At 50.1% G+C, this 12,163-nt stretch overlaps 1 protein-coding gene across 5 annotated transcripts in view; it reads left to right on the top strand.

The window, feature by feature from the left end:
- The window catches only part of LOC141259325 (probable cation-transporting ATPase 13A5), a 1,017,982-nt gene that overhangs the window by 181,613 nt on the left and 824,206 nt on the right, over positions 1–12,163 (top strand). For all 5 annotated transcript variants that reach the window (XM_073675091.1, XM_073675090.1, XM_073675088.1 and 2 more), the window contains exons 2-3: positions 5,854–6,024; positions 6,220–6,351. In XM_073675091.1, the coding sequence (XP_073531192.1) occupies positions 5,854–6,024; positions 6,220–6,351 (303 nt within the window). The remainder of the gene's footprint in view (positions 1–5,853; positions 6,025–6,219; positions 6,352–12,163) is intronic.

Below are 12,163 nucleotides of genomic sequence, written 5' to 3'. Positions count from 1 at the left end.
GAGGGAGACATCGAGGGCCTCAGACTTCGCTGCATTGATTTTAAAATTTTACCATGTAACAAAGTGATCTATTTCAGCCATAACAGCATGGATGGATATATGTGATTGAGTGATATATACTAGGACATCATCAGCAAATAGAGAGCACTTGTACTCGGTGCCTCCCACCTCAATCCACCTAATATTGGGGTTATGGCGAATTGATGAGAGCAGGTGCTCCGTCACTAGGATGTATAAGAGAGGGGACAGAGGACATCACTGCCTTGTCCCATTGGTGATTGTGAAAGGTGATGAAAATGTTCTGACGCACCCCCTGGGCCTTGGGACACCCGGAGCCGGACCCTTTTTGGTGGATGCTGGTGGTTGTAGTCTTCGTGGCGGCGACCCAGTTCCGTGGCTCAGGGCGGTCAAACCAGTGGCGGAACTATTTATGTGGTTTTCATGTTTAAATGTCCGACTACGCCACCCGTGGATTGCGGTCAGAGTGAACCGCCGCTACAGGGCAGACCACTGAGGCTGGTGTTGTGGGTGCAGCAGAGCGTAGCATAACTCCCCACGGGAGGAGTATAGCCTCAGGGCAGTGTATGCGGAGGATGGGGGTGATGGTGCAGGGCAGCAGCAGTAACGACACGGAGTCAGTGATGCAGTTCAGGGCCTTTACTCACAGTTCTTATTATCCAGACCACGTCTGCAGGTAACGGCTGCCCACGTCGTACTGTGCTCACCAGGTGAGGGGCTCAGACAACTCCCAGATAACTTTGGAGCACTTCACAGGACCCCCTTTGTGTGTCCTTTGTCTGGCCTTTCTTACCAACACTTCTGTCCGGCTGCCTCGGGCCTCCTCTTGGTAAACTTGGCGCCAGTTTCCCTGACCCTATGTGGTGCCTTCCTAGCGGGTGTAGCGAGGGGCTGCGCCACATAAAATGTCAGAGCCTCCGGTTTCTAGCTGAGGGTCGTTTCCTGCCTCCACTAGTTCGGGGACCGGTCTCCCCCTTTGGCCTGACCCCTCCACGCAGGTGGATGAGGGCGTGCGGTGGCGATTCGCCCGTCCGCACCCCTGGGATCCCTTCATTCCTCGTTCCTGGAGCCTTCTCCGCTCCTCTTCCTTCCTTCTCCCTCTTCCAGGCCTGGGCCTCTGTTACTAGGCCCGCCTCCGGAGCAGAGCTCATGCAGAGCCCCTGCTCCCTGCCACTTCTGCTCAGACTTCTCTGCACTGAACTAAGATGGTGCCCACCTTTTATACTCCCTTCTCAATGCACCCAGGAACTGCTTCCTCCCTGCTCCTGCACTACAGGGTTCCCCTTCCTCAGTGTTCCCTCCCCCCACTCCAGCCAGGGACAGGGACTGTCGTGCCCATCTCAGGGGCATATTGGTCGCCCTGCCCCACGGCAATGTGGTGTAATGCATGCAGGTGTCGGGTCCTGATCCACACTCCATCCTTACCTGAGAGTGAGATATCACACCTCTGGGTGAGGTGCAATACGTCTGTAGCAACCGAGCCCTCAGGGTGCTACAGTTCCATTTATCTTCAGCCTAGGTGACGTATTGCGATACAGGGCCGTGATTTTGGCTATAAAAGGGTCCCCTAGACCCCTACCCCAAGCTTTTTAAGAGAATCATATATGGCGTGCCAGGAGACTCTATGGAATGCTTTCTCAGCATCCAACGAGAGTATCTAATTACAAATTTTTAACTGCATCTAGCCCAGGAAATACTTTGTGCCTTGTAGCAGTGTCTGCTAGTGAGCGGATTATCCCGGCTGTTAAGCAAGCTGCACCACCTGTAGTTTAGACACTTAATTTTTTCAAAGGAAATGCTTCGGGACCATGGGATACTTAGTGAAGAGCATCAGGAGGCACCCCAAGGCATAGGGGCTGGGACTGGCAGTAGGATGCCTTGCGGTGGACAGCCGAGCTCGATCCTTATAAAAGCTTTTTAACTGCAGCAGCTTTAGTGGACGCTACTGGAGCTGGAATTACCGCGGCTGCTGGCATGAGACTTGCCCTCCAATAGATCCTTGTAAATGGATTTAAAGTGTATTCATTCAAATTAGAGAGACAATTTAAATTAAAAAGCTTAGAGCTGCCTCCACCACAGGGGGGCTCGCTCGACCCACCAGCGGACAGGCACCAGTATTGGGAGAGGGGGGCTGGCCGTCAGGGTTCACCGCGGCTCTGGCACAAACCCGGCGACACGGAGGTGGCACGGGCAGGAGCGGACTGGCCGTGTCGGCTTCTCACTTTTTGGATTTTAGAAGGGCATGACATGCCTATATCTGTGTCTCCCCCTCCTTTTACTCCTCCACCTCTTTTATTTTCGCATGACTATATGTACTTGTCACTTTTCCATGTGTTAGTTATGTCTTCTGAGCAGTTTGTCAGCTTTTGGACACCTTTGAAGGTGTTTTCTATGTGTTTCTATGTGTTTTTGTTTGCCTGCCATTGGTTTTAACGGTGTTCGAAGGTGTTCGACGAACAGTTCGACGAACAGTTCGGCGAACACACGGGTGTTCGACGAACCGAACTCGAACACTACGGGGGTGGCTCAACACTAGTCAGGAGGACCCAGCCCCCGCTAGAGGAGGCACAGTTTGAGTGGGACCCCACCGGAGGAGACCTCATGGGGTTCACTCAGGAGACTCGGGTGGCCGCAGCGGAGCGTGCATATTGCTGCCGCCGGCAGCTTGAGGTCTTCGAGAAGGAGCTGAGAGAGAGGCGGGTCCGGGAACAGCAAGCACAGATAAGGAGCGCGGAGCAGAAGAGCCGGACCAGGAGAGATCCCCGTGCAGCTCATGGTCCCCTTACCACCGGGACTGTGATTAAATTCAACCTGCAGCATGGGTGGGGCTTCATAAAAGACCATCATACCCCCGGCGACTTCTTTGTCACCCGCAGAGACGTAGAAAGCCATCTGCCGGAGGGACACAGAGGTCGTGACCTGTACGTAGGGGATGAGGTCACCTTCACCCGGCACAAGTGTGCCAAAGGACCCTACGCCCTCCATGTACATCGCCTGACGGAGGAGGAGCTGCGGTGTGAGGAGGAGCAGGAGGACCCGGACGGGTCTAAATCCAAAGAAGGAGCAGGAGGACGCCGTCGTTAAAGTACGTTAAAGAGACTGTAAATAGTTACCCATCGGGGTACAGTGAACTGTTGCTGCTTTAAATAAGTCCCCGTTGGGACAAGAGTGAACTGTTAACCCGTGTGTCCCTATTCCCATTACCTGGCCGAGGACTGAGAGCGGCCATATTCCCCTTGTATATAGTTGCGCTTCCTAAGGCGCCCCCTACCGGTTTTATAGTAAACTGTTGTTTTTCTTAAAGAGACTGTCGCGCTTTTCCCGGTCACAAGTTGCACCGTGGCCGGAGGAGCAAGAGTGTTTACAAGGACGTTATTTATGAAGAGTTTTTATGAAAAGTTTTATGTGATGTTTTATATGTTTATGTTTATGAAAAAAAATTGTATGTTTTGGATGTTTTTATATCTTACAGCCCGAGGACGTGCTGTGATTTACCAGGGGGGAATGTAGCACCCTGAGGATTCGGCTGCTACAGGGGTATTACACCTCAAGCCAGAGGTGTGGTATTCCACTCCCGGGTAAGGATGGAGTGTGGAACTGAGCTCAGTAGGCTGCATGCACTACACACATCCCATTTCCGGGGGACAGACCAATGGTACTCCCACTAGAGAAATGTGCAGGTACGACAGTGTCTGTCCCTGGCTGGAGTGGGAGGGGGGTGGAACATCCCAGTAGTGTAGGGGCAGATAGGGGGAGCAGTCTGGGTAATGCTAGGAGCTCATTGGGTGCTGGTCACCTGAGCTCACACATAGAGGGAGTATATAAGTTGGGAACCATCTTAGATCAGGGTCAGTCTGTCAGAGTTGAGTCAGAGAAGCAGAGCAGCTCAGCCAGCTCCAAGGCCAAGAGAGAGAGAGAGGAGAAAGAAGGACCCAGAGGGGGAGAAGAGGGAACTCCAAGAACCCAAAATTAGACCAGAGGGTGAAGAGTTGCACAAGGGTACCGGATCCCAAGCTGGTGGAGGGCCCTAATCCTTAGCCAGAGACCGGAGGTCGTGGGCAGGATCTGCCACGACCACCCACTAAATCCACCCAGAAGGCAAACCAAGAATAGGGTCAGGGAACCCAGAGACAAGGGTTTTACCAACAAGAGGCCCGAGGGAGCCGGACTTAGGTGGATCCCTGGTGGGGAAGGCCAGAGAGAAGGACAAGTCAGAAAGGGAGCTCAGGACCACGCTCCAGAATCACCTGGGGGTTGGCCGAGTCCAGGACCTGGTGGACGCAGCACGGCTCGGGTGGTCACTCAAGGCCGGAGTGACCAACACAAAAGCAGTAAGTAAAACCCTGAACTGCACAGCCCGACTCGGAGTCTTATTACCACTCTCACTGCACCACCACAACCACCACCCTCTACAACTGACCCCCTGAGGCTATACCCCTCCCGTTGGGGGTTATACTACCTGAGCTGCACACACACCACCAGCCTCAGCGGACCCTGCTGCAGCGGCGGCCGTAGTGACCGCAAATCAACGGGTGGCGTAGTCGACATTAAAGAACATCCAGTAACATCTGTAGGACTGCCACACACTGAGTTTGACACCCTGGGCACGGACCGGGTCACCGCCACTCGGAGACTACAACCCCCATCTGATCCGGCTCCGGGTATCCCCCAAACAACACTGGCCCAGGGGGCGCGTCACATAGAAAGGTCTATTTAATGAATGCACGATGCATAATATTCTTTGTATTTTTTCCAGTTATTTGGTAATGTTTATTTGTGTCTTTTTCCTTGTTTTTTTCTTCTGCTCTAAGGGTCAGATATAATCCTCAGATATTGTGTTTCTCTCTTTGTGAACATGTCCTATAGGTGTCTCAATTGACGCACACTTAATTTGAGTAGCTTGATGCTAATTTATTCTTAACTGACAACAACTGTGTGCATGAGTGTTCAGTCAAAAGAACAATTTAAATAGCAGACAGAATGTGGTGTCACATTCTCCTTTTCTGAATCTGCACTCCACCCATCAGCCCAAGGTTGCTTTTAATTGGTGTTGGTTTCTACCTGGCCATTTAAATTTGTAGGCTTCTATCCCAAGAGAGGCATGTTTGTCCATTTATGCTGTAGGCTTATAGCCCAAGAGAGGCATATTTAGGAGGTTAGTTACCCATCATGTGGAGACTACCTTGTCGTGGTTGATGGGCATACATGAATTGGCCAATTTATGCGCTAAGAGCTTTCATTTTTTGTAAGTACATTTTATTTAGCAATAATACAGTTTAGCTCTTATTTTCTCAGTGTTTGCAGATGTCTTGGCCCTTGCAGTGTGCTGCTGTGCTTTCTTATTGTATGTACTGTAAAGAATAAGATCTGCTGTGATCGAATTGTTTTAATTTGCACTTTCTAATTTTAACTTTGCACTTGGTTATGGATTACACATCCTTTTTCTAATCGCTTAACCAATAAATGGACTTTTAAGCATGCTAGACTTTGCTTTTCTGTTCTATTAATTTGTCTCCTGTTTTGCTGCCTGCTTATGATTGGTCTTAGTCATACAGTGGGAAGAAATACACCCCCCCAGAGAACACTATCTGATAACACTTAATTGAACATAACAAAAATTATCTCATTATGAGCTAATTACTTTGATTGCTAATATCTCCACAAATTAAAGGCTTTTAAAAAAGAACAATACTATAGCAACATTTTATCATGGTTTGCAGCCACTATTACATCATGTGTCCGGTTCAATATGAAAAATTTGGTAAAAGGTTCTCTTTAATACTAATCCATTTTTATTTTATTCTTGTACTATTCTTTTCTTTTCTTCTTTTTTAGGAGATATTTGGATACAAATCAGAGAGGTGGAGAAATATTTTGTGTGTACTTGGGTACATATTTTCTTTAGGGTTCCTAAAATTGCTCTTTTATTGGAAGCCAGAGCTGGATGTTTGGTGTCACTGTGTTCCATGTAACTTAGCCAACGCTGATACAGTTTTGCTGCAAACTGTAAGTACAGAATTTTGACATTTAAAAAATTAGAATAAGTAGTTCAAAGTTGTTATTACTCTATTATGAAAAAAACAGTAATGTAACAGATTAAATTTTTGTGATTTGTGTATATTTCTGCCCAAAGCTACAACAAATTAATTCATTACCACCTTGTGTCTCTCCATTTCTATGTATTCTACAATATTTCTGCAGGGAGAATTTAAAGACTACATAAAGAAGTCAGTAATCCAGGTTAATCTTCATAAAACAATGAAAACCGGTTCTTTCATTATTAGTGATGAAAATTCAAACATATGCAAATCTATAATGAAGTCAGAAGGCAAAGTAAGTTTTATCCTGTCAAAATAATAATGATGATTTTATGTATGTTTTTTTCATTTATAACTGAAGGAACATTTTAACTCTGACCACACAAAGAGAAGAATATGGGTAGAGCTCAGATACTGAAAAAAAAGCTACAAAGTCTCTAAATCTGTAGAATTAAACAGCACAGGTTTTGGATTAAACTGATATTTACACTGGGTTCCAAATTATTATGCAAATTTGATTTAAGTGTAATAAAGATGTAATTTTTGTTTTTCAAATGGATAGCCTCAGGGCTCTTGGATCACTGAAATAGCTCTTAGGTTAAGTGCACACTGTGCGTTTTTTCTACGCAGAAATGCATCAAAAAACGCTATGTGTTACCCATCCGGGTGGTGGAACCTCTGTGCTTCGGTACAAAGAGGGACAAGAGGGGAGTGACTAAGTGCCTACTTGGACCGACCAAGGTCACACGGCGGCTTAGTCGACTCCGTGAACCAGGGAGGGACTGGGCAGGTGAAACAGGTGCCACTCTGGGACCAACCTTGTGTGAGAGCAGTTGACTCCCACGGGTCAGATGACAGGAGCTGACCGATACAGCAGATGAGCACGGCAGGAAGGCTGGCGGGTGGTCTGGGTAAATAAGCGGGCAGGTAAGGCTGGTAGCCAGACAGGTGCTCCGGGTAGGCAAGCAGGCAGGTAAGGCGGATAGCCAACAGGTGCTCCGGGTAGGCAAGCAGGCCGGTACGGCGGATAGCCAGACCGGTGCTCCGGGTAGGCATGCTGGCAGACACGGCAGGTTACTTGGGAGGTGATCCGGGTTGGCAGGCTGGCGGACACGGCAGGTTACTTGGCAGGTGCTCCAGGTAGGCAGGCCTGTCGGACACAGCAGGTTACTTGGCAGGTGCTCCAGGTAGGCAGGCTGGCAGACACGGCTGTAGACAGACTGGCGGGTAGAACTGTTTTACAGACTGGCGGGCTAGACTGACAGACAGACTGGCAGGCTGGACTGACAGGCAGCAGGACGTGAGGGCTGAGGAAAGTGTTAGCACACAAACAACAACCTTGCACAGGCACCTCCATTTTGGAGGACGTGCCTTATAAAGGGGAAGTCCTCTGGCCTTTGGCCGGGGACTCTTCAGGACGGCGCCCGGCCCCTTTAAGAGGGAGGGAGCGCGTTCCCTAAGCACAGTGCCTGGGAAGATGCACGCAATGCGCGCCACAGCAGCAGCGGGGTAGCAGGAAGACGCTGGACCGAAACCGCGGCAGTGAGGGGAACGGCGTCTCTGCCAGGCAGGAGGCAGAAACGCCGATTCTACAGTACCCCTCCTTTACGCCCCCTCTTCTTTATGCCCACAAGAAATTTTTTAAGAAGAAGAGGGGCATGAATGTTCTCCCTGGGTTCCCAAGACCTTTCCTCCAGGCCAAACCCCTTCCAATCCATAAGAAAGAAGGTCTTTCCTCTTACCCTCTTGGTGGCCAAAATGTTTTCTACCTCAAAGACGTCCTCCACAGAGACTGGAGCTGGGGTGGTTCCTGGATCATCAGAGAAAGAATTAAGGACAACTGGTTTGAGGAGAGATACATGAAAGGAGTTGGGGATCTGTAAGGTGACTGGGAGTTTCAGCTTGTAAACCACGGGATTAATTTGGTTCAGAAACTCGAACGGACCAATGAACCGTGGACCCAACTTATAAGAAGGTATCTTGAGATGTACATATTTGGAGGAAAGCCAGACCTTGTCTCCCGGATGGAATTGAGGCGGATCCAGACGTCTCTTATTAACATGTTTCTTCATCCGCTCGGAAGACTGAAGAAGCGCAGCTCTAGTGTTTACCCAAATAGATGAAAATTCACTGACGAGAGACTCCGTGGCAGGATTGTCCAAAGAAGAGGAGATGGGAAACAGAATCAGGGGGTGTTGACCGTAGACCACAAAAAATGGGGATTTAGAAGAATTCTCGCTCTCATGATTGTTATAGGAAAACTCGGCCCAGGGCAGGAGCTCAACCCAATTGGTATGGTGAGCGCTGACAAAGTGCCGAAGAAAGCTGGTAAGGATCTGGTTGATACATTCCACTTGACCATTGGACTGAGGATGATAAGCAGAGGAGAAATCCAAAGAGACATCCAGCAGCTTGCCCGTGACTCTCCAGAAGCGCAAAGTGAATTGAACTCCGCGATCCGAGACAATGTGGAGGGGTAGGCCGTGAAGACGGAAAATGTGATGGTAGAAATCCTTAGTCAGCACAGATGCAGATGGAAGACTAGGCAGGGGAATGAAGTGAGCCATCTTAGAAAAGCGGTCAGCGACCACCCAAATGAGAGTACAACCAGCAGAAACAGGGAGATCCGTGATGAAGTCCATTGCAATGTGTTACCATAGAATGGAAAGTACGGGAAGAGGAAGAAGACAGCTGGCAGAAAGGTGCCTGGGAACCTTGTTACGGGCACAAGAAAAACAAGCCTCGACAAAGTCTGCAACATCCTTGCGCAGGGAAGGCCACCAGTAATGTCGGGCAATGAGCAGAAAGGTCTTCCTCTGGCCAGCATAACCGGCTAGTTTGGATGAATGGCCCCAGAGTAGAACCTTCTTCCGATCCGGAACCGCTACAAAGGTCTTACCGGGTGGAAGATGAGATAAGTCAAACAGAGCAACAGTCATTACTTTGGAGGGATCAATGATATGTAGAGGCTCCTCCTCTTGGTCGGACAACAGGAATGAGAGGGATAGAGTGTCAGCTTTAATGCTCTTGTCCGCCGGGCGGTAGTGCAGAGTGAAGCAGAATCGGGCAAAGAATAGAGACTACCTGGCCTGATGTGGATTTAGTCTTTGGGCGTTCTGCAAATAAGCAAGGTTTTTGTGGTCAGTGTAGATGACCACCGGGTTCAGAGCCCCCTCCAGCAAGTAGCGCCACTCCTCCAGCGATAATTTGATAACCAGCAGCTCACAATCTCCTATGGAGTAGTTGTGCTTCAACGATGAGAAGATCTTGGAGAAGAAGCCGCAGGTTACCATTCTCCCGGACGTGGATTTCTGGTTGAGCACCGCTCCGGCTCCAGAGGAGGATGCATCAACCTCCAGGAAGAACTGCTTGTTGCAATCCAGACGGTGTAGCACAGGAGCGGAGGACAAGGCTTGTTTAAGGGAGACGAAGGCCTTCTCAGCTTCGGAAGTCCATTCCCTGGGATTTGCTCTTTTACGGGTGAGCGCGGAGATGGGAGCAGTCGGGGAGGAGAAATGAGGAATGAAGAGGCGGTAATAGTTTGCGAAGCCCAGGAATCACTGAATCGCCTTCAATCCCTCCAGTCGGGGCCACTTTAAGACAGCAGACACCTTCTCGGGATCCATCCACAGACCAGTCTCGGAGATAATATAGCCCAGGAATGGCAGAAAGGTCTGCTCAAAGAGGCACTTCTCGCATTTAGCGTAGAGACAATTCTTCCAGAGTCTCAGTAGTACCTGATGAACATCCCTCCGGTGTGAGGGCAGATCCGGAGAGAAAACCAAGATATCGTCCAGGTACACCACTATGCAAGAATACAGGAGATCATGGAATATGTCGTTAACCAGCTCCTGGAAGACGGCTGGAGCATTACCGAGACAAAAGGGCATCACCCGGTATTCACAGTGACAGTCCCGGGTGTTGAATGCCGTCTTCCACTCGTCTCCCTGGCAGATCCAGATGAAATTGTACGCCCCTCAAAGATCGAGCTTGGTGATGATCTTCGCACCTTTAAGGCGGTAAAACAGCTCCGAGATGAGAGGCAGGGGGTACTTATTTTTTATGGTAATCTGGTTTAGGCCCTTGTAATCGATACAAGGACGTAGAGAGCCATCGTTCTTCTTGACGAATAAGAATCCTGCTCCACCCGGAGAGGTGGATTTCTGGATAAATCCCCTAGCAATATTCTCTTCTATGTACTCAGACATGGTCCAAGTCTCAGCCAACGACAAGGGGTAGATTCGCCCATGGGGAGGAGAAGCACCAGGTACCAGGTTGATGGGGAAATCATATGGCCTATGAGGTGGTAGTGTCTCCACTTCCTTTTTCACAAAGACATCCGCGTAGGGCCAGTAGGGTGCCGGCAGACCAGGAATATTAGCCGGAGTAGACGGGGGTCGAGCAGGTTGAACCGGAACCAAACAGGACTCATGGCATTCCTGACCCCAACGGAGCACTTCACCAGATCTCCAATTCAGGACGGGCTCATGTCTTTGTAAACAGGGTAGACCAAACAAGAGGGAGTGAGAGAGACCGGACAGCACATGAAAGGAGATCTTCTCTGAGTGCAGCATTCCCATCTGAAGGGTTACAGACTCTGTGACAAGCAAGATGGTTTCCAGAAGAAGTCTCCCATCCACGGAGGCAACTGCCAATGGTTCATCCAGACATATGGTAGGAATCTGATAACTCTCCACAACAGCCTATTGAATGAGGTTCCTAGCGGCTCCGGAATCCAGATGGGCAGTCTCGAAGAAGCTGGTCTCACCACTGGAAATAGAAACAGACAGAGTCAAGGACGGAGAGGATTTACTCTTGTCTAGGACGACCTCTCCAAGAGGTCCTAGACACTGGAGTTTCCCGGCCTCACCGGGCAGGAACAGAACTGATGCTCTATATTGCCACAGTAGAAGCAACTCCCCTCGGCTCGGCGTGTCTCCAGGCGAGACTTGACCATCTTGGTTTGGTCAATTTGCATAGGCTCTGACGAACATGCCCGGGGGATTGCAGGTTGCGGGATTAGCCCTTGGAATGTTGGAGCGAGATGCAAAAATCTTCTCTCTTGGGATGTCTCCTTAGCACGTTCCAGAAAACGGATGTCAATTCAGGTAGCTAATGACACCAGGTCATCCAGGGTGGAAGGGTTGTCACGACCGGATAGCTCATCCTTGATTCGTCCAGAAAGACCCTCCCAAAATGTGGATACCAGGACCTCATTGTTCCAGGCAAGTTCAGATGCGAGGGTCCGGAAACATATGGCATACTGGCCCACAGTGAGACTCCCTTGGCAGAGACGGAGAAGTGAGGAGGCAGTAGAAGATTTTCGTCCGGGCTCATCAAAGACCTTCCGGAAGGCAGCGAGGAAAGCCAGAAGATTGAACACCAGGGGATCCCCTCTTTCCCACAGAGGGTTCAGCCATGCCAATGCCTCCCCGGTGAGATGAGACATGATGAACGCCACATTGGCTGGGTCGGAGGTGAACTGGTGTTCCAGGAGTACAAAGTGCAGCGTGCACTGATTTATGAAGCCCCGACATAAGACGGGATCGCCACCAAAACGTGGAGGTGCAGAGAGCCAGGGTCCAAAGCCGGGTGCCACAGCACCACTGGGTTGAGATGCCGCCAGAGCGGGTGCCGCTCGGTTAGAGATGGAAACAGTCGGGGTGGACAGCGCGTCCAGGCGGGAGTTGACTGTCCACAGATAGGACAGGATAGTATCCTGTTGGGATCTCTGGCAAGAGACCTCTTGATACTGGTCTGAGAGAAAAGGAGCCTGGGAGCCACCGGGTTCCATGGCCTGTGCAAACTATTATGGGTCTGGGTGGTGGAACCTCTGTGCTTCGGTGCAAGGAGGGACAAGAGGGGATTGACTAAGTGCCTACTTGGACCGACCAAGGTCACACGGCGGCTTAGTTGACTCCGTGAACTAGGGAGGGACCGGGCAGGTGAACCAGGTGCCACTCTGGGACCAACCTTGTGTGAGAGCAGGTGACTCCCAGGGGTCAAATGACAGGAGCTGACCTGAGCACGGTAGGAAGGCTGGCGGGTGGTCTGGTTAAATAAGTGGGCAGGTAAGGCTGGTAGCCAGACAGGTGCTCCGGGTAGGC

Source organism: Phyllobates terribilis, unplaced genomic scaffold (genome assembly GCF_046119375.1).
Source record: "Phyllobates terribilis strain yellow unplaced genomic scaffold, ASM4611937v1 Scaffold_3__8_contigs__length_932513732, whole genome shotgun sequence".
Taxonomy (NCBI): domain Eukaryota; kingdom Metazoa; phylum Chordata; class Amphibia; order Anura; family Dendrobatidae; genus Phyllobates; species Phyllobates terribilis.
This window is presented reverse-complemented; position numbering and strand designations above follow the sequence as displayed.